This window comes from Cimex lectularius, unplaced genomic scaffold (genome assembly GCF_000648675.2).
Source record: "Cimex lectularius strain Harlan isolate CLEC.00 unplaced genomic scaffold, Clec_2.1 scaffold21, whole genome shotgun sequence".
NCBI classification, from domain to species: domain Eukaryota; kingdom Metazoa; phylum Arthropoda; class Insecta; order Hemiptera; family Cimicidae; genus Cimex; species Cimex lectularius.
In genome coordinates this window covers 713,595-731,690 of record NW_019392671.1, presented here as the reverse complement: position 1 = coordinate 731,690, position 18,096 = coordinate 713,595, and the positions used below count along the sequence as shown (strand labels likewise).

Below are 18,096 nucleotides of genomic sequence, written 5' to 3'. Positions count from 1 at the left end.
AACCAATTATTTGACAGTTTGAGAGATATTTGTACATTTTTCCAGTTTTAAAACAATTTAATAAATTAATAATTAATATTGTGCAAGGTTGTAATTAAATTTACATCTCTGTTATTGTTTCTGTATTTTTTCTATTTAAATATTGAATAATAAAAATACAAGCATATATGAACGATAATATAATGATATGAATTTTTTTTAAATAGCACTAAATTTGATGATTGGGGATACATGATAACATGGGCAAAAGTTTTAAGATTTAATGATTGTACATAAAATGCATGAAGGTTTGTGATCTGGACTTTGCATGATTGATAAAAGGTGTTTTTTCCTTTATAAATTGTATTATTTTTTTTAAATTTTAATATAGAGCTATTACAGTATTTATATTTTTTTACCTTGATGGCCTTGAGAATTATACAATAAGTTTTAAAAGTACTAAAAAATAGAATTCGCTTTCAATGAATTTGAACAACACAACCTCAAATCGTTTTAACATAATGGGCTAGCTATATAGTTTATATAAAGCTATGCATATTGTTGGATTGCCATAAATGTACATCCACAGTTTAAAACATTCCAATGTTATTTACTAAAACATAATTTAAATCGATTTTATGTGATATTTATACAAGTCCAACAATCGAATTAAAGGTCAAGCAAGGTAGTATGTTAAAAATAATTTATATTTTCAGAGGGTGTACATATATGTCTGATAAACCTGAGAGGAATAAAATTCAATTTGATCAGGATCAGAGTGTCTGTCATAAAAATACATTTAGAGAAGTTGCATTTCAGTAATTGTAATGTCATGGTATGAGAAGATGGCAGTAACATGTCACAACAAACCTTAAACAACCCCTAAAATGTTTGTCACACACAAAGACAAAATACATACAAAACACAAGTGGTACAATATACGATTGTCATAAATAATTATTAATTTAAAAAACCTAATGATCAATCTGAAGATATAGTGTGACATTATTTGCACTCGCAGACTTGATTATATGTAACCTAACCTTACTCTAATCTTATCTAACCTAACTCATCCCTAATCAAACCTAAGTTGTCCCTAACTCTAACTCTTCCTGTCCTTAACCTTAACCCTACATAATCTAATTTTACCTAACCCCCATCCCATACCCTAAATTCCACTCTAACTCTCCTAACTAACCTGCCCATAATCGTACCTAATCTATCCATAACTAGCTAGTCCATAATTCTAACCCTACCTAACTAACCCATCCGTAACTCATCCTTAACTGTAACCCTTACCTTACCTAACCTCACCTTCATCCAACCCATGCGCTCCCTGTGAGTGTCGAAAAGGGTCATAAATAAATTTCTGTATACTGTCCAAAAATGTATCGATGTTAAAAAAAAAGATATCAGGCACATGCCTTTTGGATAATCTAAACTCTCCTATACTAAATTAAAAATCAATGTTATTGGCAATTGTTTAGCTTCCACTCACACCATGAAAAATGTACATATAGTTGTGAATAATTTTTGCTCATTTTAATTGTTTTATTATCTGGAAACTCGTGATAGAAAATGATACTGTTACTGGCACCTTAAATACATATTTACGAATGTGAAAAAAATGATCTTACTTATTGTTTACATGTTGTGTATATAAGCGTATCATACTGTACTAATGAATTCATGGAATAATTGTTTGAACTAATTGGATTAAAACAACAGGTCTGATTGTGTGATATGTTGTACCAAAGAACTGTTCAAAATGTTGTATTTCAAAATAAATATTGTGTATTTTGGATTGGTAACAATCATGCTGCAAATTTTTTATAAATATACTTGGTGAAAAACTTTTTTAAACTTGTGAAATAGTCAATTATTAAAGTACTTTTATAATTAAAAGAAGAACAAAATTGTATAAAGATTTGAATCAGGTTTGTTTACTTTGTTCATTGTATCCATTAATCAAAGTGTGCCTATGCAAAATATTTGCTGGTTGGCAGCATAAAATAATGTAGAAATAAAAAAAAAATTGCACTTGAAGAAACATACATCTCTCACATGTTGTAAACAGAATTTTCTTAGTGAAATATAACTTTAAAAAATTTGAAACTGATTGGTTTCAAATTCATCTTACTTTATAATTCATATACTTTACTTCAGGTGCCAAAACTCCATCATACATTCTTGAAGATCTGCCAGTTGTTCTGCCATCATCACTATCAACTCCACGAGTAGCAGTCTCTGAAAAAGATATTATTCAAAGTCGTGTCCCTCGTTTTTTTTTTAATTTTGGTAATATCTTTCCTATCATTTCCTCATTTCCTCACTCTCTCTGTCTCTGTCTGTCTGTCTGTTTCTCTCTCTCTCTCTCTCTCTCTCTCTCTATATATATATATATATATATATATATATAACCTGTGTGAGTGTATATGAATGTATATATGTATGTTCATATTTATTTGTTTCATTGTTCTCAGTATTATTATAGAATATATAGTTTTAGTCTATGTAAATACTTACATTATTATCAAGTTTCGATAATACCGTTGGTAAGTATTTTTCTTGAACCTTTTAGTCAATTATATTCATACATATAATCTTAATTTTTATAAAACTAGTAACAGTCTAGTCATTGATTTCAAATATCAAAGTCTCCTACTGTATATAAATGCTTTAAAATTCATTCTTATTCAAAATTGTTTTTCAAATGAGTACTTTTATTGTATATAATATTAAAATTAATGAATTATCTATTCATAGTTAAATTGCTGTTTTTGAATGCCTTTTTTAAAAATAAAAGTTACCATTTTTACTGACATGGATCTTGCCAAATTTAAAGCTTGTTATGTTAAGTGCTTTTATATGCCTGGAAATTATGTGCATGTTTAAATAAAGTAGACACATTTTACAATATTGCTTGAATGCTTTATTCATCACTGCATGTACCCTGCATGGCTGCGTAAATTATTAATAAGTTGGAAGCTTTTTAGTTTTGCAGTACTATTTTCTTAAACTCACCTTTGTTCCCCCTATAATGTGTTGTAACTATTTGTAAAATAAGAAAGTTATGGTGAGGTACAATCTGTTGTTTTAATTAAATATACATATTTTTTTATTGTAGTGTCTCATGGAAACCTTCCTTTACCAGTGGTAGTACCAGAAACCTCTTATTCCAGCTCAGAAGAGGAAGATTTCTTCGATGCATATGATAGTAGTGAATCTTCAGCTGGAAATCCTGCTGCAAGCAAGGATGATCAAGTAGGGTAAGTACAATTTATTTGTTACATTCAATAACTTTCTTGATATGTGGAAAACCCATTGTCAAAAACTGCTGGTAAAAATAAGTCGAATATAGATGACATTTTACTTGGTTATATGCTAAGTTATATATTTTAAATTGGGTTGATAATATGAAAAATTCTTAATACATTCCGATCATACTTTTTTCTTCCAATTCATTTGTACCGAAGCTATTTCAGGAAATGAACTAAGATATATTGTTTAATACAATTTGAATTTCCATTAACAGTCTGTTTGTTAATAATGAATCATATGCGGTTAGAAATATATTGTATTTTGGTTTTGTTTTTATTTTTTATTTTATTTATTTATTTNTTTTTTATATACCAGGGACTGGAGGAGTTCCCTCTTGCAATACTAAAGCTACTACAAGCAACTTTGTTGTCTTTATGAATATTATAATATAAGAAATAACAGGAGAGTTACATATAAATAAATAATTTAGTTAGATAATAACTACATAACTACACTCCTTATAAAACATTCACGTTCCTCTCTAGGAGAGAAATCGCAAGGCCATTGGTGCTTTAGGTGTTTTAGATTTAGAGGATGGTTGGGAAGGATTTGGGAACGAGTTGGACTGGCAGGAGGATGAGGGTCCATCTGGAGACGTCTGTATCGACTTCTTGCAGTTTCGAGGACAAATAGGATTTAGAGGAGATCTGTGTGAAAGGTTGGATTCGAAGTAGGGAGCTTAAAAGCTTAAACAATGTTTTGAAGGGTTTTGGACTGGAGTGATTGGATTCTTTTGAAGTTGAGGTTAGGATGAGGATCAAGGTTTTGTGAAAGTATCTGTTTGTGTTTGTTTTTTTGTGAGATTTTTGAGTCTTTTGTGTAGTTTATATTGTCTATCCTGTTTTTTGTTTATTAAGTGTGAGGGTTTCAAGTAAGTATTTTATCGATGTTGAGTTCCAAAATAATGGACAAATTGGTTACTGGGAGAGGAATAAAGTTTTAATTGATTGAGGCAGAGTTGATACAGCAGATAGTGAAGGCTATTTGGTGACAGTATCATTTTGTTGAGTCTGATTCTCAATTTTTTTATATCCTTCTTCCATACATTACATTTCTGAAGGCCACTGTTGATTCTAGGCATGTGTACAGGAATGTCTTCAGTGTATATTGAATATAGAAAGGGACCAAGGATGCCTTGCAGAACTCATGCTCTGCCATGATATTTATTTGACATGATGTTTTGTATCTATTCAGAACATCTATATGAAAGACACTTGTGTCTACCCTAGGTATTTTATTTCTACATACCAACAGAAAGTACTGTACTTTTCTTGACAGAAAGCGTTATCCTCCATCCTCCCTCACTAATGTTTGATTCTTAAATCGAAGATGAGTCAAGTTCTCAAATAGTAGACAGCATTGATTGCTGGGAGAGGAATAGAGTTTTTATTGATTGGGGGAGAGTTGATACGGCTGTTTGGTGAGATATGGTTTTGGTATTGGTTGAGTCTGATTCTTCATGAATTGCACCATTCTAACAAAAAGGAGAGATGGTCCTGGAGGTTTCTGAAAGCACTGTTAGGTCTAGGTGTGAGTACTGTATAGGTATATAGCTACTGTATATCTATGGTAGGAATATCTAAAGTGTACGCTGAATATAGAATGGGACCGAGGAAGTTGCCTTGTGGGAACACCCGCTTCACCATGATATTTGTCTGACATGATTTTTTTTTTAATCTGTTCAGAACATCTTCATGAAACTCTTGTTTATGCCTTAGGTATTTTGGTATTTTATTTCAATGCTAACAGATTGTACTTTCTTTAACAGAAAGAGTTTTCCTCCATCCTCAAATGGATCGAAGATTAGTTAAGTTGTCAAATAGCAGATGGATGCTGGAAGAGGTTGTAATAGATTGGGCGAGAGTACTGTATCAGGGTTGATAGGATTGTTTGAAGTGTATACTGAATAGAGAATAGGACCAAGGATGCTGCCTTGTTGAATACCTGCTTTTGCACAGTAGATGGGGAGTGAAAAGATGTTGTTTTGTACCTGGAAAATATTCATCCACAAATCATGACTTTTGGCCATTACTAGCTTTATACATATTAGCTTAGCTTTATACAAGCAGCCAGGTGATGTCTGGGTAAAGTTTTTTAATTTTATCACAATCTGTACAAATTATATACATTATGTAATGAGGTACAATATGATTTTACCTTTTATTTTATTGTTTACATATAATCTGAGGGGAGCCAGAAACATAGTGGCTCTCTCACCCTTCTGAATAGTTACATACTAGTCATCTGATATTCCAACAATGTTTCTGAGGACTTTAGATTTGAAGGTTTGTATTCTTTAGATGTTGGAAGGTTTAGCGGTGCCCCTTAGTTCTAATCCATATATCTAAGTCAGTTTCAGTAGTGTTTTATAAAGTGCTAGTTTGTTTTTTGTTGATGTGTGATATTCTTGATAAAAAATTTGTATAGGGGTCCGAAGCATCTGTTTAATTCTTGTCTTTTAGTTCATGTATGTTGTTTCAAGGTTAGACGTGAGTCAAGATAGAACCCAAGGTAGCGTACAAAGTCAATTTTTGGGGTAGGAGTATTTTTGAGGAATAGTGTATGATGGGTTTTGTTTTGTGGGGTAAAATTAAATGGGTGCACTTGCTTCCTTTTATCATAAGGCACCAGAATTTTAGCCTAGTCCTCCATTTGGCTAGTCTATATGTGCCTAGTGCTCCTCCGAAGTAATTGCAGGATCAGAATCAGAGGATAGTACAGCTGTGTCATCGGCAAAGGAAGCTAGGAGATTAGAGGGTGCAGTTAGGATATCTGTGGTAAAGGTGAGGTACAAGTTTTGTCTGAGCACACTGCCCTGTGGCACTCCTGTTCCCAGAGGGCAATATTCGGAGTCGATCCTTGGTGAACTCGATTACAAGTTGTTTGGAAGGACACGTTTTTTACAATTTGTACAGGAGACACTCATACCACACGTGATCAAACACTTGTGCCACGTCAATAAAGGCCCCATGCAGTATTGTTTAAGCTCAAGGGATGAGGATATGTGGCAAAGCACCTGCTGGGTTGTGGAATGTTGATAGCGAATTAGGTAAAGCAATTTTCCAGTGGTACCTTGGATGGGTTAAGATGTATGGCCAGGAAATTTCTTTCTTTGGAAATCACACAGCTTTATTTTCTTTTAGCCGTTTGTTTTAAAACGGTGTTTGGTTACCTGTCAGCCCGTTCCGTTTATTTATAGACTTTATACTGAAAGTTTTATAACCGGGAAAACTCGATTTGGCGTTTTTGTAAGGAGTTACGCATCTACCATGAAATTGCTTTTTTCGTTTTCTTTTCGTTTAGTTTTTCTTTCTTTGCTCCACCGATCTTCAGGAAACTTTACATGGCCATTGACCTCCGTAAATAAATCAGAACCTTAGATATAAAATAAAACATTTGAGTAGTGTTGTTGATTTCATTCTTACGTTTCCCACTTATAATTGAATAACTAATAAAATCTAAACATACAAAGAAGAGAAATTAAGCTTTAAAACGGTTGTAATAACTTGAATTTCCATAAAATACAGAAAGGTTTGGAATTTTTAGGTGAGTCACCGGACATCGGCCAGATAAACATACCCATGGCGAATCGAACCCAAAAGTATTTATTTTATGAAAATGCGTATTTAATAGTATGAAAGGGTGCTTAAAACGATTCTGAATTGAGCTTTCCAAAAAATAATTTTTTTACCTAAATTATTGAAAGCGTTTTTTGGCTTTGGTAACTCTTTATACAGGGTGTCCTTTTTAGGTGGCTCGGCTGAATTTCAAATGTACCAATGATTCTATTTAAAAAAACGTGTTTAATATTTTTTAGTCTAGTTTCAAATTTAATTTTTACCTTTTTTTGAGAAAAAGTATACAGGAATATTTAAAGGATTTTTTACACAGGAAACAATGGTGCAATCGGATTGGTCAAAAAATGGCAAAGTTATGGCAAAAAGTTTGAAAAAAAGTCATTCGGTTTGCTATTTATTAATCATATTTAATGTTAGAACTGCGTTTTGCCTGAAGATGCAAAGATTTGCTCTTAGTAACCAATCTTCACCGGTGCTCAGAGCGATAGAGTAAGAGGAGATGGATTGACAAGCATTTTCTATCCTTTGCCGCAGTTCTTCAAGTTGCTGGATTAAGATTGGCGTAGACACTGCTTTTTAAATAGCTCCACAGAAAATAGTCAAGTGGAGTAAATCGGGTGACCGAGGAGGCCAACAAATCGGTCCTATCCACATATCCCGGAAGTGATGATTCAAATAACGACTCAACTGCCAAGAATTGTGTGCGGGGCATACATCAAGCTGGAGAATCATTCTTTGTCGTTGTAGGACAGGAATATCATCTAATGGTATTGATAAAACCTCCCTCAAAAAATTGAGGAACTGAGCACCATTTAAATTATTTTCGTAGAAACAAGGCCCAATTAATTTATTTCCTAGAAATCCACACCAAATGTTGATACTGTGAACCTAATGATGAAAAGAGTACGAAATTCCCGGATTTTCCTCTGCCCACATTCGAATGTCTGGATGACTCCTGGTAGTCCCCGTTCAAATTCTAAAGTTGCCCTTGGAATTTATTTATTTTTTTGATAATTTGAATATAGTAATTTGAACAAGTATTATCAATTCAATCAAATCAAAGAATCTAGGCCAATCGGTAGTTCATTTAGTGCCATGGAACACAAAAATGTTAAAATATTTAAATGAAATTAATAGGTAGATATTTCGACAATGATGGACGCCTGGTGTATAGGCAATTCCATGTTGATGAGTCAAAGGTTCAAAGAATGCGAGCTTAGCATTTTAAAAAGGCCGGATGCACACTACAACTTTTTGCTCACTTTCATTTGTCCTGGTTAAAGGCTAAAAAAAACTGATGGTATCTCTATTTTATCTCCACTGATCTCTTGTAATCTCTTTTTGTAATCCTCTACTGAGATGTCCCCTTCTTGGCAGAACCTACACGCTGTTTTCGGTCAATCCTAATATTTTTAAGTGCTTAGCGAGTCTGGTAGCAGACCTCTAAAGATCCTCAATTTTCTTCGACTTTGGTGGCTTAGGCGAGTCTTTTTTAACTTAATGTGCCTATGATTTTAACATGATCTATTTGGCAATAGCTCCTTTTTTTCATGGCAGTTCAAATTTTACAAAGTGTTGTGGTCCTGTTATGGCTGAGGTCCTGGCTTGTTCATCATCTTTCGTTCTGCCCTTTGTCCTCTGGGAACAAGAGTTTCTCTATTCTTACATTTCCCAGGGCAGCAATCTTGTTTTTTGTCCTTCTTCTTTCAGCCTTTTTATCTATTTTGCTCTAATTTCCAAGAGAACTCTCCACTAATTTTCTTCTATAAATACCGGCTCCCTGATGGGCTTTTGTAACATGTACCAAATAGAGTCAGCTGTTCTCCCTAGTTTTTGTATTATTTTTTTTTTTTTGAACCTATGAATATATCATAGGTATATCATTGCGCCTGTAATGATATATTACGTCCTTTTGTTGTTCTTCTGTTATATAAGTTTCAATTTTTTTGCATCATGGAGGTGTGTAGGTTGCATGTCCTTTTAGCCTATTTGCAATCTCCTTGGATATAGGTATATCTATATAACCCCCCGATCTCCCTGGATGAAGATGTATAGGGTGGTAGGTTTAATAATATCTACAGGGGCCCAGTGATCAGTTTTTTTCTTATATAGATTATCATTGGCATGATAACTCTTGTATAAAGTCAGAGTTTTGATGTTTAAAACAGTGCTTTTTCTACAAACGGTTTTTACTTTCCTAGGGCGATTTTGGCTTTTTTGGGTGTTGGTTATGAGTCAGCTTTTGGTCAAAGATAAACAGCAGAATGTGACCACACCCTAAAAATTGAGAAATGCTGAAATGGACATATAATAACCAGCGAGAATAGGCAGATGATCATAGATAGTAGGAAATTTGCTAAACAAAAAAGATTGATATTTATCAGATGAAATACTACAATGACACATACTTAAAAGAGAACGAGTTTTACTTTTATTGACAAACATTGAAGTATTAGATGACAGATGGCCAAGTAAAAAAAAGTTCCCTGAAATTCCATTTAAGAGTTAATGAATTGGCTATGCCCTGTCGTCCCAGGGTAAATGTCAGATTAGTTATTGGTCACCCTTAAAGGCCATTGCGCTCTTAGGGTCAAATGCAATACCTCATTGAACTATGAGAGTTGCAGAAGTTGTAATTAAGTAAGAACTAGAAGTAACAGTATTTTTATCTAACTGTACCTATTTCTGTTGGTGTGATATACCAAATTTTTAAACATTACAAAATGTTTTCCCCTAGAATTTCAAAAAATGTCAATATCTTGTTGAAAATGGACATATTTGAAAATTGAGTAGTACAACAATTTCTCAGTTATTTTGTACGGAGGAATAAAACGTGTTCAAAGCCACACAGAGAACAGAAATTATGCATATCGTTCGACGGACTAAATCGTGACCCAGTGATAATCACCTTTTAGGAATGAAACTAATACAAAGGGAATGTTTGCTTTTAAAATTTCATTTGTTCAATTCACAGAAAATTTAATAATACTGTAGAAAGCATTAAATTAGTAATAAATTTGACTCAAATCCCATGCCATAGTCAGATTTTTAGCCAGTTAATGAAGCCAACTGATAATGAGAAAAAAAGCGCAACTGAAAACATGAAAAATATTATCAAACCTCAAGTGAATTCCATTAAAAATAATATATTTTATTATTTTTTGATATAGAATGCACTCGTCATGCTTGTACTGTTGATATATGATTACAGGATTTAATTTCATTTCATGTTTCACAATTATGAATAGACGTTCATATTATTTTGTTAGCCTATTAAATTATTAATCTGTTAATACGTTTCAAAGACGAAGAAAGGGTTTTAATTCCGCAAAAGAACGGCTGAGACTCTTCACTGACAATGTCAAGAAGAAACAATGTATTGAGAATTATTTTATTAAGTAAGATGAAGAAAAACTAATTAAGACTGATATTAAAGAAAGAAAGAATAGCGGCAAGAATGTGATGAAGAAAAAAGAAAAATGGGCCTGGATACAAATTGATATGAAAAGAAAAGTTTAGTTTGATTTTTATCGCGTTCTTTGTACAATATGAATGTTGTAGAATTAAAAGCTAACTTTTCATTATGTGTATTGACTAGACAGTAGACAGATGTGGAATTCCCACACGTAAGTCACAATAACTAAGACTAGTAAGAGAATCCCAATTCGACCTATTTGGATCTAAAGAGCAGAACTGTTGGGTAGTATGAAGCCATCTAATATACAACCCATCCAAGCAGGCCAATCCTCATAAAAATTATCCAAGTTCTTTACCCTAATATCACCATCTACAATGACTTGAATATTCTTTTTGTTCAAGATTTGATCCTTTCCCGCTTCCAGAAGTTCCATTATGTTTCGTCTCATCCTAATCCTTCCGCACAAGCCCAGTCTAATGTCAGCCAAACCGTTAATTCATCAGCGGTTGGAGTGCCAACTTGTATCAACACGGGAATGTCGATGTCCTGAAAATCGTTGGGGTCAGATCGGTCAATCGACGCTTATAGTGCAGATTCGAATGAACCGTACATCTACTTCGCTGTTCCCAGACGCTGAGATAGTACCATCAAGCGCCTTTAGTGCAAGGAGTAACGTTCCATAGGCAGATTTTTTTTTTCTTGTGTAGGTGTCAAGACGGTGTGCCCCTAGGGGCCTGAACCAGGCTATCACTACATAACCGGCCCATTGCGAGAACCAACGGAATTGAAGCGTATAGAAAATCGCTATTGCCCACCCTGTAGAGTAGTTGAACTCAGGGGGTTGGTTCACGCCAAGAAATGCCGATTATCAGTGGCTTGCATCACGAATCGTCTACTGCTGGATATCATCCACCGAGCGGACAACAATAAGCTTAGGTGACCCCGATGTGTGATAAAGCTTGAAGGGAAGGGTACATCGCTCAGGGCCATTGGCCCAGCCGGGAAGTACTCTCGTGCCTCGATAATGTAGCATCACGATCTTACATCCCCCATGGTCCCCTTCATTAAAGGGCACGGTTCCTCTCCGTGGACTTAAAGATGAAACGACTATATTCGCATATTTTTGTAACAATAGCGAATATAGAAAGACCAAGGATTAGCTGGCAATACCAAACTACTTTTTCGGCACCTCGCTCAAGGAGTACACCAAGAACACTTCATAGAAAACTTAATTGCTATTGATTTCGTTTTTGAGACAGGAATTATATTGATTATGTAAATTTTCCATCCCATCTGTGAACACCTGTACTAGAAATTTAAGGTTACCCCTTACAAAATACAATAACATTCATGCTATTTCGTATGTGCTACACCATACGGACAATTGAGATATAATAAATGACCTGGTAGTTTGCGGCTCATGTACAGATTAGATTTCTTCCTATGTGTCTTATTGTTTTAATATGACGTGACTTCTGTTTTTAATCCGTCCGGGTAAAACGCGTTATTTGTACTTTACTTTTGTATGTAGGTTCTTTTTTGCAAAGTTTTTATCCAAAAATATAAGTCAATATATGAATTGCGAAAAAGTGAAAATTTTCTTTAACTGAAACTTTTCCTTTTAACTAAAACAGGACTGAAATGTCAGAAAATGCAGAAAATGATTGATTATTTGATAGTGACATTCAAGTGAAACAACTTGCCTATTATGACTTTATTAATAATTCAGCTGTTATTCATTTATTCCATTTGTAATTGCTTTCATTTCCCCACAGTCAACGTGGGTCTTATTTGACACGACCGATATCAATAATAATAATAAGAGGGAGCACAGTTTATGTCGTGGGATTTCCTGTTTTTACACACTATGTCATGATGGTATGTCGGGGTTGGCGTCACCGCTGTACTCATGTCTTTCTTCCTGTATGCCTCACGTGAGGATGGCAGTGTGTACATAGGTTTTTCTCGACAACCTGTCGTAAAATATGATTCAGTTTAATTTTTGACAAAATATTCAAGCCCAGCAAAAAAAAATAAAAAAATAAAAAGTGGGCTCAGGCCGGAAGAGGAAAGGTCCGATACTGCTGTCGAACGAGGGAGAACTTCAAAGTATGGTTTTATTTACTTATTTTATTATTATTATTTGCCACGAGAGATCGTTTTCTGGCTTAACAAAGCTGTTTTTTTTCTTCCTCTTTTTGGCCAGAATAGCACGTACCCTCTCCAGCTATGTTCCAAATTTTTCTTCTCATCAGAAAGAAACCAACGTTCTTTCTGAATGCTCATTAATATTAAAGAATGTTTACTAATGCGTGCCAAAATTAAAATCTAATTAAAGCTGTATTGAGTAAAATACTTTTTTGTAAAGAAAAGAAGAATTGTTAATTCTTTTGTTAAAACCAAAATTCTATTAAAGAATGTACTATTTGATTCAAATGTGTATTTTAAGATGATTTGGAGGGGGTGTCGATGGCCGCAACGGTTTAGGCGTTGACACCTCGTTCATCATGGTAAGGTAAAGATCCCGGGTTCGAATGCATGGCCGCAGGATTGGACATACTTATAAACGGAACAAAGTATGGAAAAAAGCAAAAATCAGGTTGCTATTAATTAAAACCCGAGAATAGACCTGGAGGAAATGCATCATCGTACAGGGCGATTTGCAGCCTCCCTGCCCTCGGAAAAATTCTTGAGAAGCTCATTTTATATAGGCTTGAGCTGAAGAACACATATGTGAATGACAGTATAGTGCCCGAATAGGGATGTCCACTGAGGATGTAATCTGCAAACTTAATGAAGAAGTCAACAGCGGTGAGAAAAAGTTTGTAGTGGGTATCTTTTTTGACATCCAGGGGGCATTTGATGCCGTAGAATGGACTCACTGTTAAATGAATTTAAAGCTATAGACTGCCCAAAAATATTTTCACCTTAATAGCCAGCTACTTTGACAACAGAACAGCAGAGATTTCTACAAAGCACACCATAACTATTCAGAAAGTCACAAAATGTTGCCCATAAGGATCGGTTCTGGGCCCTCTTTTTTGGAGCATCTTTTTCAACAATCTCCTTCAACAACTAGAAGAGACGGGTATCAAGTTTGTAGCCTTTGTTGATGACCTGGTTATAATAATAACAGGCAATACTAGGAAAGAGGTCTTAGAAAAAATAGAAAGCGCAGCCGCGTTTATAGTTAGTTAATTGGTGTCAAACAAAAAACCTAAAGATAGCTCCTGACAAATGTCAAATACACGTACTGAAAGGGGCATTGGGTACCCTCCCCCCTTAGAGTGAAAATAGATGGTAAAAACATAAAACCAAGCCAAGAAGCCAAATACCTTAGTGTTCTTATAGGTGAGACTGAATTCCTTTCCACACGCCTTAGACATCCGGGAATCCACAAGCTGTATCTTTGCAAAATTAAGCAAGATAGCCAAAACAACATGGGGACTCAGCTGAAAGGCTCAGTTAATAATCTACAAGAGCGTCTATATCTCTATAGCAAAGTATGGAGCAGCTACCTGGGGACGAAAACTGCAAGGTAAAAGCAAACAGGTACTAGAACAAACACAGCGAATTGCTTTACTCAGGACATGGAAGGGGTACAGATCGGCTTCCACTCACGCTCTACAAGTGTTAATGACAGCAACACCCATTGATTAGGTCATACAAGTCCACATGCAAAGAGAGCTGAAGAAGGGATTGCTACCAGGTCTACCCGGCATAGAGGAACATGAAACGAATTGGCTAAAAAATGCACCCTAACAGCTAGCGCCAAACTTTTCTCAACGAATGGACAACCGACACCTGGCAAAGCAGATGGGAAAATAGTGTCAAGGGCAGGCTAACGTTCACGTTCTTTCCCATCATTAAAGAAAGACAAAAGCAGAGTTGGGTGCAACCAGATTTTTGGTCCACACAAATGCTTACAGGGCATGGAAACTTTGCAGTTTATCTGCATAAATTCAAAAGAGCCAATACCTCAAACTGCCGGTTATGCCATGTTCCTGAAGACGTGCGACACAAGCTATTCGTCTGCCCAAACTTTTAACGCCTTCGTCAAGACCTGCGAAACAGTTTCCACAATATATGGCCTCCAGAATTGAAGTAACTTGTGAAAAGCGAACGTACGTATCAAGTGTCCAAACAGTTTACACAGAGGATCCTAGCGGGTAGTAAACCAAATAACTGAATAAACTTTCTAAACCATACCATGTGATTAAACTGTGATACATTTAAGTGTATAACTTTTCAATTAATGAAGGTTTTGGTTCAACATGAGTTCGCCAACTCGCAGACCAAACCCCATCATCTACTATACTTACAAATGGGCTTTTTTCATAAACACCGGCACCCTGAAGGTTTATATGACCTCTGCTGTTGCGAACCTTCGTAAAAAAAAAAAAAAAAAAGTTTAATAAACTGAAAAAATGAATAGGGATATTTGTAATTTATTCGTATTCTATTAAATTTAATCAAATTAACCAATATGTTCTTGTTAGTTGGATAAAACCAAATAAAAAAATACAAATAAAAAAGGTAATCCTCATTTTTAATAACGGATTTACTTGAGAATAGTAAACATGAAGAGTACTCCTTTTGTAAACAAACACCTTTTCTCCATTTTAATCCAGTTGTATTCTCTTTAACCATGGAAAGACATCATCTTTAACCAGAAGTGGGCAATATTATTGTGAGAATGTCATCGAGGACACCGGCAAGAGGATATCACAGAGGTAGTTGGCGTTTCTTAGAGCGTGGTCTCTCGGGCTTTACCCTGATTCCGAAAGACTGGAAGTGCCAATGGGAGGCCTGGTAGTGGATCTGAGCGCATTACGACGCTAAGGGAGGGCAGAAATATTGTCATTACTGCAAGACGGAACTTTTTCCGTAGTGCCCGCCATATCCTAAATAAAGTACAAGATGATTAGGCAAGACCTTTATCAACACAAATGAATTGCTGGCCTCACATCGTATGCCCTCTTCAAACGAAATACAGCAACAGCCCTCCACCAGCACCAACACCAATTGGAATGCTGTTATATTTACTAATGAGTCGCGTTTCTATCCAGTTCCAGTTTCTTCTGCTATCACTATACATACGAACTCAGTGCTCTTAGAAACGCCAAGTACCTCTGCGATATCCACATGCCGGTGACCTCGATAACTCATTCTCACAATAATATTGCCAACTTCTGGTCCAAGAAGATTTCTTTCAATGGTTAAAGAGAATAAAACTGAATTAAGATGGAGAAAAGGCAAGAAAAGGAGTTTGTTTACAAAATGAGTACTTTTCATGTTTACTATTCTTAAGTAAATCCGTTATTAAAAATGAGGATTAACATTTGTTTGTTTTGGTTTGTATTTTCTATTTTGTTTTAATCCAACTAACAAGAATATATCGGTTAATTTAATTAAAATTAATAGAATAAGAATAGATTACAATTAAACCTATTCATTTTTGAGCAGTTTAAAGGCCCATATTTGGGGGAAGGGAGGGCAGAAATTCTAAGGCTTTGCTGATGAGTCGCGTTTCTGTCTATATAGTGATAGCAGGCGCCGAAGAGTCTACCGAGAACAGGAGATGCGAACAATGCCCCAGTATGTGCACCCTTCAGTGAAGTTTGGAGGAGGCGGTGTAATGGTCTGGGCTGGAATTAACATTGGAGGACGAACTGGACTTCATATTGTTGAAGGCGACCTCTGCAGTCCGTTATGTCCAAGAAATTATCGAGGAATACATCCCTCAAAACAGGGATCTCATTGGTAGGATTTTGTATTTCTGGATGACAATGACCTCATAGAGCAGAGTTATTCATCAATGTTTAAAAAACCTGGGAATTTCCCATCTGCCCTCCCATTATCTCCAGACCTCAATCCCATTGAGCATATGTGGGATGCGTTGCAGAAAAGGCTTTTCGATCACCATCCGCAGCCAGTTGACCTGTAACAACTGAGTGGAGCGTCGTAACATCTATGGAGTGAAATTTCTTATGAATTTAGTGGCTATCTTATTAACACCATGCATAACAGGTACTTAAAGGTTTTAGCTAACAGGATTATACGCGGTATTATTATTTTTAATGGCCTTATGCATATTAGCCAAGGTCTAAGACGATTATTATGCGTATGCGTATGGGGGGGGATCGTGCAAAAAATGGCCTGAGGAGACGGTGGGAATCGAACCCACGGCAGCGGGGGGTCTACTAGCCGAGAGTCTCACACTAACCACTCGGTTACCCCGGTCCCCATTATTAATTGTTGAGTATTAATTGCATAAAAAATTAATGTGTCCAATAAACAAAATTATGGAATTAAAACCTTTTATTTCGTTATTTTTCAAAATCCCTTAAATACATTTTACTTCTGTAAATAAACATAATAATTTCTAATAATTTAATGCAATTTATAATAAAAAAAAATGGCAGGGAAAGTAAATGCCACAAAATTGGCAATATCCTTATTTATTTTGAGCAGTTTGTTTGTACAAATCGCTGATAAAGGATCAACATAAAATTACTGCGTGCATTGACACCACACAGCACAATATTTCAGCGACAAAGTTTAAAGCGAACCATCGGTCTTTTTTTCTCTCATTGCCTTTTTCGCTCATGAATTGAGTTTAGGTTAGGGTTAATGTTAGGTTGTATTTTTTTGGCATTAATTTTACAATCATAGCCATGGCCCGCTAAATTTGTCTTAAATTAAAACGGGAGGGGGGAAACATCCGTGCCTACGGCTGTGCTTAAATCATATTTAAATGAAACTTTTGCTATTATTGAAAACCGTTGCTGTCTTATGATTTTTTTTAATGCTAGGGTTAGGGGCTTTTTAATGTAAGGGGATGGGAATATGGTTAGCTAAGGTTAGGGTTAGGAGAAGATGGGATAGAGTTAGGATAAAGTTCAGGTTAGAGTTGGGGTATGGGATAGGTTAGCTTAGGTGGGGTTAGGGTTAGGAGATGTGAATGTGGTAGTTTAGGTTGATTTAAGGTTAGGGGATGGGAATATGGTTAGCTTAGGTAGGTAGTGTTATGGTTAGTAATGTGTGGTGATTAGTGACCGTTAATCGATAATTATTCATAATTCGTGAGATGCGGTCTGGTGTGATGTAGGTTTCAGAAAAACATTTTCTTTATCGTGCCAACGTTTCGATCTTTATTGAGATCATCTTCAGGGCCTGGGATTTACAAACATGTTTACATTTAACAAATACATGTAGGATGTGGAAAAAAGTTAATTTATACAATGCAAAATATATTTTTTATATTCAATCAAAGTATTTCTGCTTTCTCAATGTGTTTGTCTTCTGTGTAATTGTGCCATTCTTGCATGTCGTGTTGAGAGTGCCAGTGAAATATTGCTGTTTTATGTTTATATATGTTGGATTTTGAAGGGGTGGGGAAGGAAGTCGGTATAGAAAAGACATTTTTGTATAAGGTGTCGGCTTCTTTGAGGTGAAAAGAGCCGACGAAGGGAAAAAAAACGTTGGTAATGGTTCGGCCAGATTATCCTTACAGGATTATATAGAAGGGGATAAATAGGAAAAGGAAAGCTAAATTGTTGAAAAATTAGAATATGCGAAAAATGTTTGATGTGTGGAATGTGATGTGATGTGATGATATATGCATGTTATCTATATTGAATTTAGCGTAGCTGCGAATGAGTTTACATGTATCTGTTCTGTAATTGATGCTGTGTTTATCTCTGTTGATGATCTCAATAAAGATCGAAACGTTGGCACGATAAAGAAAATGTTTTTCTGAAACCTACATCACACCAGACCGCATCTCACGAATTATGA

The 18,096-nt window shown here is 35.3% G+C and overlaps 1 protein-coding gene across 7 annotated transcripts in view; it reads left to right on the top strand.

Annotated features, from left to right (window-relative positions):
• The window catches only part of LOC106666872 (oxysterol-binding protein-related protein 9), a 66,685-nt gene that overhangs the window by 15,684 nt on the left and 32,905 nt on the right, over positions 1 to 18,096 (top strand). For 6 of the 7 annotated variants that reach the window (XM_014394368.2, XM_014394369.2, XM_014394371.2 and 3 more), the window contains exons 8-9: positions 2,146 to 2,277; positions 3,107 to 3,248. In XM_014394368.2, coding sequence (XP_014249854.1) covers positions 2,146 to 2,277; positions 3,107 to 3,248 — 274 coding nt within the window. The remainder of the gene's footprint in view (positions 1 to 2,145; positions 2,278 to 3,106; positions 3,249 to 18,096) is intronic. The other variant, XM_014394372.2, reaches the window with a different exon arrangement.